General features: G+C 41.9%; 1 protein-coding gene across 1 annotated transcript in view; it reads left to right on the forward strand.

The window, feature by feature from the left end:
• The window catches only part of ntng2b (netrin g2b), an 89247-nt gene that overhangs the window by 51048 nt on the left and 25482 nt on the right, over positions 1–12717 (forward strand). Inside the window, exons 7-19 of the mRNA XM_016681487.1 lie at positions 2757–2843; positions 4929–5282; positions 8343–8459; positions 8787–8894; positions 10161–10268; positions 10359–10448; positions 10570–10671; positions 11041–11121; positions 11321–11425; positions 11829–11924; positions 12087–12161; positions 12379–12450; positions 12651–12689. Coding sequence (XP_016536973.1) covers positions 2757–2843; positions 4929–5282; positions 8343–8459; positions 8787–8894; positions 10161–10268; positions 10359–10448; positions 10570–10671; positions 11041–11121; positions 11321–11425; positions 11829–11924; positions 12087–12161; positions 12379–12450; positions 12651–12689 — 1434 coding nt within the window. The remainder of the gene's footprint in view (positions 1–2756; positions 2844–4928; positions 5283–8342; positions 8460–8786; positions 8895–10160; positions 10269–10358; positions 10449–10569; positions 10672–11040; positions 11122–11320; positions 11426–11828; positions 11925–12086; positions 12162–12378; positions 12451–12650; positions 12690–12717) is intronic.

The following is a 12717-nucleotide window of genomic DNA, read 5'->3' on the forward strand; positions in this document are numbered from 1 at the left end:
ACAGTAAAGTGGTCTTTAAAGCCCTTAAAGCCCAGCTTGCCTTCATACTAAATTAAAACCTGCCATCTTGGTAAGCAGCTGCACCTTTAATGCCGTGCCAAAACGGAAGTCAAAACGTGGGATGCGCTTGGATTTCCACATCAGCGTGATGTCATCGGACATTTTCTGGTCTTGAAGGAATCCATTAAGCGTGGGCGTTTTGAACAACGCAGCAGTTTTTGTTGTTTGGCTGACATCAGGAGGAAACTCAAAAGAGTTCAATGATTAGCAATGACTCAGGAGAATCTGACAGGAGCTTCGACTGAGGGGCTCGAGAGCCTTTGATAGTTCATCATGAAGGACGTCGGCTAACGATAACGTGCGCGGTTCAGTCAAACTCGAGCGAAACAGGAACATTTTCTGATCTTAAACTGCCTACAGAGTGTTTCCTTTTAAGTTGTATGCTTTTGCTGCACCTTTGCAACCTTAATTCAAATATCACATATTGATTTAATGATTCAGTACCTTTCTGTGTGGAGATTGCATGTACTATGTGCTGTGCATGCATGGGTTTTTGATGGCTTTCTCCCCCAGTCAAAAACATAAATGTTAGTTTAAGGAGCCTCTCCAGTTGCCCCTTATAGAAAACTTATGAAAACTAAAGTTTGTATTTGTACTCAGACCCCTTTACTCTGATATGCCTAAATAAAATCCAGGGCATCCTGTTTGTTTCGGTGTGCAGTGCCATGTAGAAGCACTGCACTGGACAGAACAGCTCCTGCATGGAACATTGTGGTGGCGGCATGATGCTGAGGGTTTTTCTTCAACTGGGATCGCAAAAGACTTGAGCCAGAGGACGTGTTTCATGACCCCAAACTTACAGCTGCAGCTACGTTTAGACCGAAGCATGTTAGTTTTCAGATGACCCAGTCAAAGTTCAGCTCCAAATCCAATTGAGACTCTGGAAGATCTGGAAACTGATGTTCACAGACACTTCCAGTTTGACTCAGGTTGTATAACAGACAAAAACAACATATTTAAAAATATGGATATGTATGCTCAGAGAGTAAAAAAAAAGGGAAGTTGATTCTAGAAACATACATGCTACTAAATGACTATTTAATATAAGTAGCTCAAAGGTGAAAAATCCTATCCAAAGCAACTGCTGCCTTTTTAAAAATCTTAGGCTTAGAGGAGTGTATTTAGGTTTTAGCCTGACCCTGTTGTATGTAAACCCCGTTTTTGTGTGTAGGTGTGCGTGCATGTGAGTGTGTGTGTGTGTGTGTGTGTGTGTGTGCATGTTTAGATTTATGGCAGGCATATGGTGCAGTTCAGTGGAACCCATAAATCATCTCCATCTCCTCTGTGTCCTCACGGGGATCTGAGGTCTTAGGTCCCATTCTCACCAAGCGGCCGCCACTACTGTTTGCACACGCACACACTACAACACACACACACACACACACTACAAAACACTGACATGCCAAGCTTTTATGCTGCTGTGTGTAGCTATGATGTCTATAAGTAGTTCACTTTACCCCATTCATTATCTTCAATGACAAAAAAAAAAAAAAACTTTAATGTCTAATGTCTTTTCTGAAGCTTCAAAATATTTAACCAGGATTGGAAGTTAGAAAATAATTGTAGCATCATATCATGGTTGGATTTTATTTTATAAATATTTTCTGGTTGGACGGGAAGGAATAATGAAAAACGAAGGGATTTGTCGTTTGTTTCGTGTTATAAACTGCTGCCTGCCCAGATGTATCTATGAAATCCTTACAGCATGCAGTATGTGTCAGACAGCCATGTCATAGTACTCGCATCCTTTGTCTTGTCTCTGCCCCAGTTACATCAGCGAGCACGCTCAGAGGATTAGCGATCTATTGGCAACAGAGTCTGATCCACCGGGCACGCAGCTCATTGGTCAGTCTGGACAGATGGGTGTAGGCATGGTGGAGGGGGGGTTTCAGGTCATAGTGACCCAATCCTTGAACCCTGTCATAAATCTACAAGCCCCGACCACATGACCTTCACGTGACCACCGTTTTATTTTTCATCCAAAAATCTGGAACTTAACAAGAGCTTCGAAATGCACGGTCACGTGGTCGGGCACGTGCGGGAAAGTGTGCGAACACGGGCCGCCGTTCACGCTGCTCTCCTCAAATCCTTGAATTTTTCACAAAAAAAAAGAAAAAAAAAAAACCCAACCTCAGCTCTGGTTATCGACTGATTGGATCATGGCTTGAAAATCATGTGACGCATTAACAACATCCATGCTGGTTGACTTCCATTAAGATTTCATGCAGATGCTAACAGATCCTGAATCACGATGGCTTCATTATTGCGAAGCCAAATCAGCGTCTCACACTCTTGTAACAAATGATGAGAATGCTAAGACTGACAAGTGACATTTAGGTATTATTTACACTTTCTTAGACGATTTTTAGAAGAAGTGATAAATGATCTCATTATATGCAAATCCATTTGTGAGGAGGACACCCAGACGTGTGTATGCACATGAACAGAGGGGGATGCGTTCGACGTCGTGTGTGTGCAGTAGGTGCTTGTGTGTGTGTGTGTGTGTGTGTGTGCGCGCGAGAGAGACTGTGTCATCATGGGACTGTTAGTGAGTCCATTTGGACAGATGGGTGCATTTCCACAGGATTATGATGGATATCGGTTCAGACTGTTGATGCCGACCACGAGAGAGCAATGTTGCTGTCAGATGGATGCAAACTAAACTTTTACTTTACGTTTTATTTCTGTGCATGCAGAGGATTCGGACCTCAAAGTCCCCGCGGCTGAGGTTGGAAACTCACTTTTCAGTTCTCTGAACCCTCATCATCTTGATAAAAGTGAAGGTAGGCACGACGCGTAGAACCTGCCCCAGATAATTTAGCTGTGCTTTAGTGTTGTTACACTACAATAGATAATTGCACCCTCTAAAAATTGCTGGGTTAAAAATAACCTAATTTAGCTGGTATAGTTGAGCTCAAAGTTATTCCTACACCTTACAGAGTCAGATTTAAGACAATCTTTAGTTTTTACAAAGAATCTAATGATTAGGGTGATGCGAAGGGGGCCTTCCATCCTTAAAAACTTGGAGCTTTTAAATAGCGGCGGGGCATTTAAAAAAGTGCCCAGAGATAATAAGAAGGATTTTGTTGCTTTGAAAAAAAAAATAAGCCAGCAGTTTTTGCTGTGTGTGTGTATGAGTTTTATGATCTGCAGATATATTAGTGAATGTAGAACACGTAACCTGCTTGCTCAACCATTTTTTTTTGCCCCCTCCTCTTAGTTTGCCCATTAGCCATTTGTGCTTTTTAGCTTTGTGCTCTGAAAACCCACGAAGAACAAGAAATTCCTAAAATATTTTCAGACACTCTTATAACCAGTGAGTAAGGTCGCTTTTATCTCTTCCGTCTCTCAAACCGTGCAGTGTATTTAGTGTAGCCACTCCAATGTATGTACAAAATAGAATATGGTAGTAATTTAGGATTAATCATTGTTATGTCAGTCCTGTAATGGAAGACGAGCGTCATTATCGGATTAGGTTCTGTTACAGACGCCATTATCTAAATGCAACTTAAGTTACACGGTGTGAAGAGGAAATTCTTGATCGATCTGGCTGGCACTGACAGAAAAAAAAAAAAAAAAAAACCTTCTCAGAAATATCTATCCAGATAATCAACCAAAAAGAAAAACTGCAGTCATAAATAAATATTCTACGGCAATAAATTTAAAAAAAGACATACACATTTTTAGAATCGATAATAATATCAGATGTGCTACCCATAACAGAAAAGGAATGTATTTTTTTTTTATTTTGCAGGTATTTATACGGGCTGCACAGTGGTGCAGTTGGTAGAGCTGTTGCCTTGCAGCAAGAAGGCTCTGGGTTCAATTCCCAGCCCCAGTCTTTCTGCATGGAGTTTGCATGTTCTCCCTGTGTATGCGTGGGTTTTCTCCGGGTACTCCGTTTTCCTCCCACAGTCCAATAACATGACTGTCAGGTCAATTGGTTTCTCTAAATTGTCCCTAGGTGTGAGTGTGTGCATGGTTGTGTGTCTCTGTGTTGCCCTGTGACAGACTGGCAACCTGTCCAGGGTGAACCCCGCCCCTCGCCCAACCCTAGCTGGAGATAGGCACCAGCAACCCTCACGACCCCACTAAGGGACAAGGGTGTAAAGAAAATGGATGGATGGAGGTATTTATACAATCAGTTAATAAAAGTTTCAGTGAAGCAGGATTAGAGAAGCCCTCTCTCTAATCCTGCCTAACCCCAAATAAAAAAAAACAACTTAATCTGTTAGTTGTACTTGAACAAGTTAACAGGGAAGTGGCTTTTTTGTGTGTTGAGCTGAGAGAAATGTGGCATATGTAGAGTGCAAAATATTAAGGAAGCAAATAAAAATATGGATAAAGTAGTACTGCATCTAAAAGGCTATTTGTGAGGAGATATACTTTTGTATTTTCAAAGATAAATACCTACCAATACAATCATTAAATCAGCAGGAAACATAGTGATGCCTAATTTATGGATACAGATGATGGTATTCATTCATTCAGCATAGTGAGAATTTAAGCATACACAGTCCAGTGTATGACTGGGTAACACCACAATGAATGATATTGTATTTTTATTATTATTATTTTACAACCACGTCAACAATGGTCACACCCCTAATATGCACAATGCTTGTAAGCTGAACAGTATTTCCAGCAGTGAAAGGGTTGTGGAACAGCTTTTGAATTTAGCCTATCTCAGCAGTGTGAAATCACACTTTCATCGTGCGTTCTCACTTTCTGTGTGTGTGAAATAGAAAGAGAAAAGCTAGGCTTTCTTCAGATAAACAATCTGAGGCAGCATCTCTTATGCTAATGCCTTAGCTTGCTCATTCCTCATCGCATTTACATTCTCTGTCCTCCTGCACCTGATTCAACAGACAGCGGAGCTCCAGCGCCAGAAAGCAGATTTACAGAGGGCTCAGTCCCTCAAACGCACCACGCGTTACCCACCCGCACTTCATCCGAGCCTCCGCTGGTTCCGACGGGACAATCTGACACGCTTCCTGTCAGAACGGAGCTCCATCCTCCTTCGTTGTCGTCTCCGCTGGGGGAGGACGGGGTTTCCCCGCCACGGGAGTTCACTCGTTCAGAAACGGTCCCTGAGCATTCACATCTGTCCCACCCTGTTCCAGAAGGTTCCTCTCATCACTCTGTCACTAATCATCATCATCATCATCACATAGAAGAGCCTACTGTAAAAGTTCAGCATCATTCAAGCCTAACTGACGGAGGTAAGGCACACCATTGACAAGATTAGTCAAAATCTGACTTGGGAGATCATTTTCCAAGCAGGGTGCTTCATTTTGGGATCATTTTTGTGTTACACTGCATCATCTCACATGTCAGAGGGAATTGTTGAGTTCGCCGAGATTCCCTCACTGTGGGTGTGAGGGTGAGCCAGCGTACTGATGAGGGAAAGTTTAATGTGCGATATAGGGAAGTCTTTGAAGGAATGACTTCAGTTGGCATTGTGTTTGCATCATTCAGAGACATTGAGGGGATTGAGGAACATCAGCCACAGGATCAGAGCCAAGACAAGACACGAAGACAAAGCAGACAGAATTGGGGCAAAGCCCAACTTAACCTCACCCAGCTGCAGCACATTACAAACTACGGCGTCTGCAGCATTAATGTACAAACTCTGGAAGCATAAATAAAGCCGTATTGTATCGTCAGAGGTAACTGCCTGTTGGTTTAGGCGTGGTGTCAGCGTGCCTGCCAGGGCGCAGATATAGAGCTTCATCACTGTCTATCCTTACAAAGCCCGACCGACTCTCACACACACCCCTTCGCTTTCAGTCGCTGCAGAATGAGCAAGAACCTGGAATGCCTCCGCTGCCAACGTCTGATGTCAGACAGTTTTTGGGGGCTGAGCTGACTGAGATTAATACCGAGAATCATCCTGCCCCTGAGGCAGCGCAGGTTACCGAGATCAAATTCATTTACGCTCTCCGCCGCGCAACGGCAGCCCCCCGAAACAACCCGTGATTCAGAATCCCGCTTCGCCGCGGCGAGCGACAGATGTGTGAGAAGGCGGGTCTGGTTGGGCCAGAGGAGGACACAGTCAGAGAGACGTAGGCTGGGTGAACTTTGATGAGATGCAGCGATGGCATGAGGCCAGTTTTGTGAAGCGGTTCTGGGTGCTGTGAGAACAGCAGCCGTCGTCCTGTCTCACCGGAGCCCCGGGGAAAGTGGGGGGAGAGAGAGAGAGGGAGGGGGAGGGGGAGAAAAGAGCGAGTGGGCGGGAGGTAGCCTGGAGGGGGATGCTCCGCAGGGGAGCAGGATGCTTGCTGAATCCCCCCCGTATCTGAAAAAGAACGCACAACGCCCGCTCTAAACACCTCACGGGGGGGAAACACAGATGGAGGCTTGCAGCTCTGTAGTCTCTAGCGGTCCGGCAATCATTAGTCCCTCAACGATGTTCACGGTGTGGTCACTCGCTTTGATTAGTTATTCCCATTTTTGTTAGCAATCATCTCTTTGAGGAAGACTGTGGTGGTTTAACTTAATGAACCACGTGTTTGTTGATGAAAAGGCTTGATCTACATATAAGTCTGACCAAGAGTTTATATTGTGTTTCATCTGATATAAAAAAAAGGTTATAATTATGCACACACTGCATGTACTGCGCTCTAATATTTAGTTACATGTCCTTTAGCAAGTTGCAAAGAAATAACACACTGCTTGTGTCTGTCAAGTGGAATTATTCTGGCTGGAAATTTGATCTGTCGCCTTGCAAGAAAGGTAGAGAGGCCCATTAAATCTAGCTTTGCTTTCTACCATTTTCAGTAGAGTAGAAGTTGAGGACACTACAGAAGTGCAATGATGGTCTGCTTTGGTAGTTCCAAAGCCACGTCGATGTGCATTTCAAACCATTGTCTTGTTGGAAAATTCAATGGTATTCAACAAGCTTATCTGTTGATTTGAAAATCATCTTTCTTCGTTATTTGTACCCACCGATGTTGTTTGATGCACCAGCACCACTGGCAGCAAAAACATTTACAAGTCTTACTTTGACTCTTCCAAACACACATTTTGTCATTAGAGAAATGTCCCCATTTCACAATAAAAGCATTTGATTTCAACATTTAGGCAGCTTCACTTGTCAGATGTGATAGAAGGTGTCTGGTTTGGACAGATCTTTCTTTCATGGTCAGTCAGCGCTGATGTTATACACCTCAGTTATATTTTTATACAGGCTTAAGCCGAGGTGGTTCCTGGACTGTTCTTGAACATCATAATGAGTGAAAATGTGCCACAGCTGGATGATTCAAAAGAATAATTACCTCAAGCACATATTGAAGCTGGTTTGGAATGGCTAACGCTGGCTAACATTAAGCCTCTGCAACGGTTGACCTCAGCCTTGTTGGAGATTTATTTCTATTGCTTAAAAGCAAAGGCTGTGTCAGTAACCTACCAAATGAGCTTTATCATTTCTGATAAGAAGAGTGGTCAAATATCCAGCCAGACATATGCCACAGCCTTGTTAATACCTAGAGAAAAACTGTGTAGTTTTTCAGAAAAATGTTACGAAAAAACTCAAACTCGCTCACCTAATTTCTGTTTTGAAAGTCCCTTAAAGTTCATGCCGTCGCCGTGTTTCTGTACACTTTAGACCTGCTCTGTATTAACTAAACTAGCTTCACATCTCTCCTTTTTTTGTTTGGACTCAATCTGTTAGCCCAAAAAGCATGCAGTAGAGGATCTTGGGAACAATATCAAGCCCTGAAGGAGAACTAGGCAGAGGCAATTAAAAATGCGTTACAACTGGTATGTGTGTGCTCGGTTAGCTGGTATTGATTGAAGATGTTTTGTTCTTATTTCAACACAGGGAAATACATCCGTGAGAAGGAGTTACTGTATCATAAGCCAGATATTTTGTGCTTTGTCTAGGTATATTTTGGATGAAAAAGGGGGAACGAACATTCAGACACATTCATGACATTCACATAAAAGCGGGAGCATGTCATACTTTTCACACCCAGAGTGAAAGTGTAGCAATGAAGAAGCTGCTCAAGCCCCTCTGACTCTCATAGCCCTCCCCGAAGCCCAGGGCTGAGGCCCCCAAAGGGCCGATCCGCTATCTGACAGAGAGGGAGAGAGAGAGAAAGAAAGACAAGAAAAAAGAAAACTAGGTCTTAGCAGGAGGCAGGAAGACAACAGACACCATCAGTAATCTTTAGCCGCTGCAGCATCAGCCTAATTGTGAAGTTCATATTGTTCAGGCTGCTGAGGAAATACCCCACAACGTCTCTGTTCTCGTTTTGTTGATTATGACTGTGGTTCTTCAGTTTCCCACAAGTCTGTACATGAGAGTCACGGACACAAGGCAACAAGCTCCACTGAGCATGAGCGAGGCAGGGAGGAGGAGGAGGAGGACGACGAAGAGGAAACATCTAAAACGACAGGTATCTCGCGTAAATGTAGAGGCAGACGTAACTCTCAGCACAGAAACGGTGCGCAAAATAAAAACTTTTAATATGGACGCTGACAGCTCAGAGTGAAAAACGGCCATATAAAAACTCAAGGTCGGATCTATATAAATTCATCTCTTCGCTGACAAAATAGTCTGTCATTCAGGCAGTTTTTGACACCGAAAGCATCATCATAGATTCACTTAGACAGTGACTGAAGCTGATGGGTTCAAAATGAAAAAGATTTTTTGAGAAAAGGGGGGAAAATAAATTTCACCTCCTTTTGAGGACCTTTGTGTAAACAGCATTACTCTGTGATAGGTGCCCACAGTCCAAAGCCGCAACACGAGACCCACGGCCACAAGCCAACAACTTTATCTGAACACGAGGGGCGGCGCAGCGAGGCGGGGGGGCATGCAGAGGCTAAAGGTATCCATTTAGTATGGATGGTAGTTCTTTAATCAGCCGTAGTTTATTGTAGTTGTGTAAACATTTGCTCTTAACGTGACTTAATTTTAACCGTGAAGTAGCTCTATCAGCAAATCCCTGCATTTATAGCTCTTTGCATTAAACACATTGAATAAATAACTTTCAACACAAATGCCATTTTAAAGACCGCACCGGTTTTACAATTGTTTTACCCATTTCTGAAAATGTTTGGGTTTGTGTGCGGCTTCCTCCTTTTTTCAATTCCCTCTAGAATATTTTCAATAGTGATCAAGTCAGGCAACTATGATATCCGATCCAAAATCCTACATTTATTCTTCTGGAACCAAGGTTGTGGTGTATGTCTTGGAGTTTAGCTACGAGTCCTTTTAGCATTTATTGTGTGCGATACTTTGGAAACTGAAGTCTTCTTGCCAGTCTTTCATTGTCAGTCAGTGGTTTTCTGACAACCTTCCTCCTCAGGAATCATGCAGGTAGCGTGTTTGTTGTTCAAAACCTTCTACAGGAATATTTCAGGGATGCATGGTCTTCCTCACCATCACATCATGCAACAGTGGCTGTTGCATGATGCCTATAAATATAATATAGGCAAAGAGCAAAGGCTGGATAGTATGTTAATATTTGTGTCTGGGAACCATAAATATATTGAAGCTGCAAATATTTTCCTATCAAAGGGACAAAGTTTGCAGCTGATCTCAGGATAATCACGGAGAACTTAAAAATAAGTGTCTGGTTTATTTGATGAGCTCTGGTTACAGCTTTCGTAGTCGTTGCCCAGACTGTTACAGAGGATCCATAACTTAACACTAAGTGGGGGCATAAATTGTGTTTGCTGCTATAAAAGTTATTAGAGCTGGCTGTATGCGGCGCCTTGTATTAGCTGCGGCTCAGATGAGGCACTCCAGTGTTTGCTGTCTCACATCATTATCACAAATCAGTTTGTACAGCTATTAAGATAAAAATCTGCAGTATGTAATCTGGCGTTCCACTTTCGTTGTCTGATAACAGAAGTCATAAAATAATTAGCTCATTACCAAAACATGAGTTTTCTGCCGAGCTTATCGTAAAAGTTATCCTTTTCCCATACAATGATCAGCCCACTCAGTTTTTCTTAGATTGAATAATTTCCAGTTTAATCAATCGTACACCATTCAGAGGGCAAACCAGGAAAATTAAAGGAACTATTGAAATACAGTGTATAATCTTGAAATCTCCATTGCTGTTTCAGTTAACCTTGTGATTTTTCAGACCTCCACAAATCTGAAGACTACACACATGAAACTCACGGCCACAAAATACCCTCATCCGCGCATGGAGAGAAAGGGAACCAAACAGAAAATCATGTTGAAATTAAAGGTATCTCTTCATATGCGCAGGCAATATTAACTTGGACGTAAAAGAACATTTTAATCCTTTATGCTTCTTACAATAATTCTGTTGTGTCAGACCCCAATGCATCTAAACATGAAACTCATGGACACGCAAAAAAAATCTCCTCTGGGCAAGTGGAAGACGGTAATGAGGCTGAGAAGACAGGTATTTATGAATCTGAGAATTAGTTTTAGTGATTAGCCCAGTAGAGAGAAACAAATTCATATGTTTGGTGAAAAACAGTAAGAAAGTGTTTGAGATTTCGCTGAAAACTTTGGTTTGCCAGTTTCCCACATGACGGAGGGACATGTGCACGAGGCTCATACATCAACTGGATTGTCTGAACATGGTGAAGAGCAGCACACAAAGACAAATCCTCACAAGACAGGTAACCGAATTTCTATATTCACGTTCTGATCGGTTGTTCTGAAATTAGCCTCGTCAGAGACCCTCTTAGGTCACTACTTGAGTGCAATAAAACAAAAACAAAAGAAATCTAACATAGGCAAATACTTTATTTTTTTTGTTTTGTTTTTTTTTTTGTTTTTTTATAAATTCATTGCCATTGTAGTTTGCGAATATTTACTTATACAACTGGCTTCAGAGGCAGGAATTACTTAAAATAACAATGCCCTAACTTAAAATAAAGCATTGCCAGCTCGATGGCTACTGAAAGAGCTGTTGATGTTCAGCTCCCCAGATGGTTTTCCTCATTTTGGAAATAACAATCGTGTCTTGATTGTTTCCAACGAGTTAGAGCGACACGGACATGAGACGCATGGCCACAGAACAACTTTACCTGAACACGAAGAGGGAACAAACACAAAGTCTCACACAGGTATGTAAATGTAGCAGCTCTGTAGTGTAACATAGGTACATAAACTCTACCATAGCAGCAGAAACCAATAGTGGTCAATTTCTCAACATGACCTCTTACAGTAGTAAATGACCCCTCAACAGAAAAAAGGCAGGAATGCATCTTAGTGTCTGCTTTCTTCCTGGTTTTGCTTATGACAACGGCAACTGTGATGTGACAGTTTCCCACATGTTTGAGGGACACACACATCAACCGCATGGCCACGAAACACCCACTTCATCCCAGTCGCATGGAGAGATAGGCCTTGAGCATGAAGACATAAAAGGTATATTCTTGTTTTTAACCCTTGTGCGTGCGAAGACTAGGGCAACCTCAACAGGACAGACAGAGCGTTTGAATAGGGTATCATGAGATAAAATAATGTTATTGGGTTCAGAAACATCACTTTCAACAGTTTCATAACTTTGCCACACATTAAGTTTATATTCTATTTCTAAACTGCAGCGCTTATACCACTAAATTACCAATATCTGTAAATTGTATTGCATATGCTGCAGTATACCACAGAGAGTTAGGAAATACTTGAGCAGTACAACTTCAAAATGCATGGCAGGCAGGTGGAGCCTGGTGTAGACTGGACGTCCTTAAGCTGGTAGTCTATGACAAAGTTATTGTAAAAACATATATATAGATGTGTTGCTTTTATAGTAATGATTGTGGTGTTTCAGCTCACAGCAGTCATGAAGAAAACATACATCAGGCTCATGGTCATGAAGCAGCATCTGAACACAGAGCAGAGGGTGAAAAATCCCCAGAAAGGCAAGGTATCATTACAGAAAGCTCAATGCCATCAATGAATACTTAACAAAAAAAAAAAAAAGAGAGATTGACTTTGAAAGTCACACAATGCTGTGAACATGAGAAGCTTTTAAAATGTTTTTTTTTTTTTAATTATCTCAATTTTCATAAAAATCTCAACGTTCCAGTCTTCCACAACCACGAGAACCACGAACACAAAACAAGCTCAGTGGAAAATAGGCAAGAGGAGACTAACAGAATAGGTATCTTGTTTACTTGTGGGGCTGGGGTTTGTTTCTTTGTCATTTTATTAAAGTTAAAATTACCAGAGATTTAATTTTTTTTTTCCTCAAGAGAAATAAACACAAACAACAGTGTAGAAAGACACTGAAAGCTTGATGTGAGGACTAAAATATAATTAAGAAATCTGCAGAGTAATTTATTTTCCTTATTTTGTTCTTTGCGGTCTCGCTGGGTCAGACACACATGGGCACATTAAACCAGCCGGTCACAGGCACGAGGAGCATCCACACAGAACAGCTGAAGCTACAGGTATCCGCATGTAGTTACAGATTGTTTCAATAAACAGACGTAAAAGTTTAAAAATCAAAGTTGGAAAAAAAAAAAAGACCATTTGCACGTCGTGTCATTTTGGACGACTTAAATTCCATAAATGTTACTCGTGTGCTATTTTACGTCTGGAATAAAAGGTATTAATTATATTGTGTGTTGCTAACGATGATGTTTATCAGTCTCCCACACATCTGAGCAACAGCGTCATGGAACGAAAGGTGAGGCAAAACATACAAAAGGAAAAGC

Source organism: Poecilia formosa, unplaced genomic scaffold (genome assembly GCF_000485575.1).
Source record: "Poecilia formosa unplaced genomic scaffold, Poecilia_formosa-5.1.2 Scaffold282, whole genome shotgun sequence".
Classification (NCBI taxonomy): Eukaryota; Metazoa; Chordata; class Actinopteri; order Cyprinodontiformes; family Poeciliidae; genus Poecilia; species Poecilia formosa.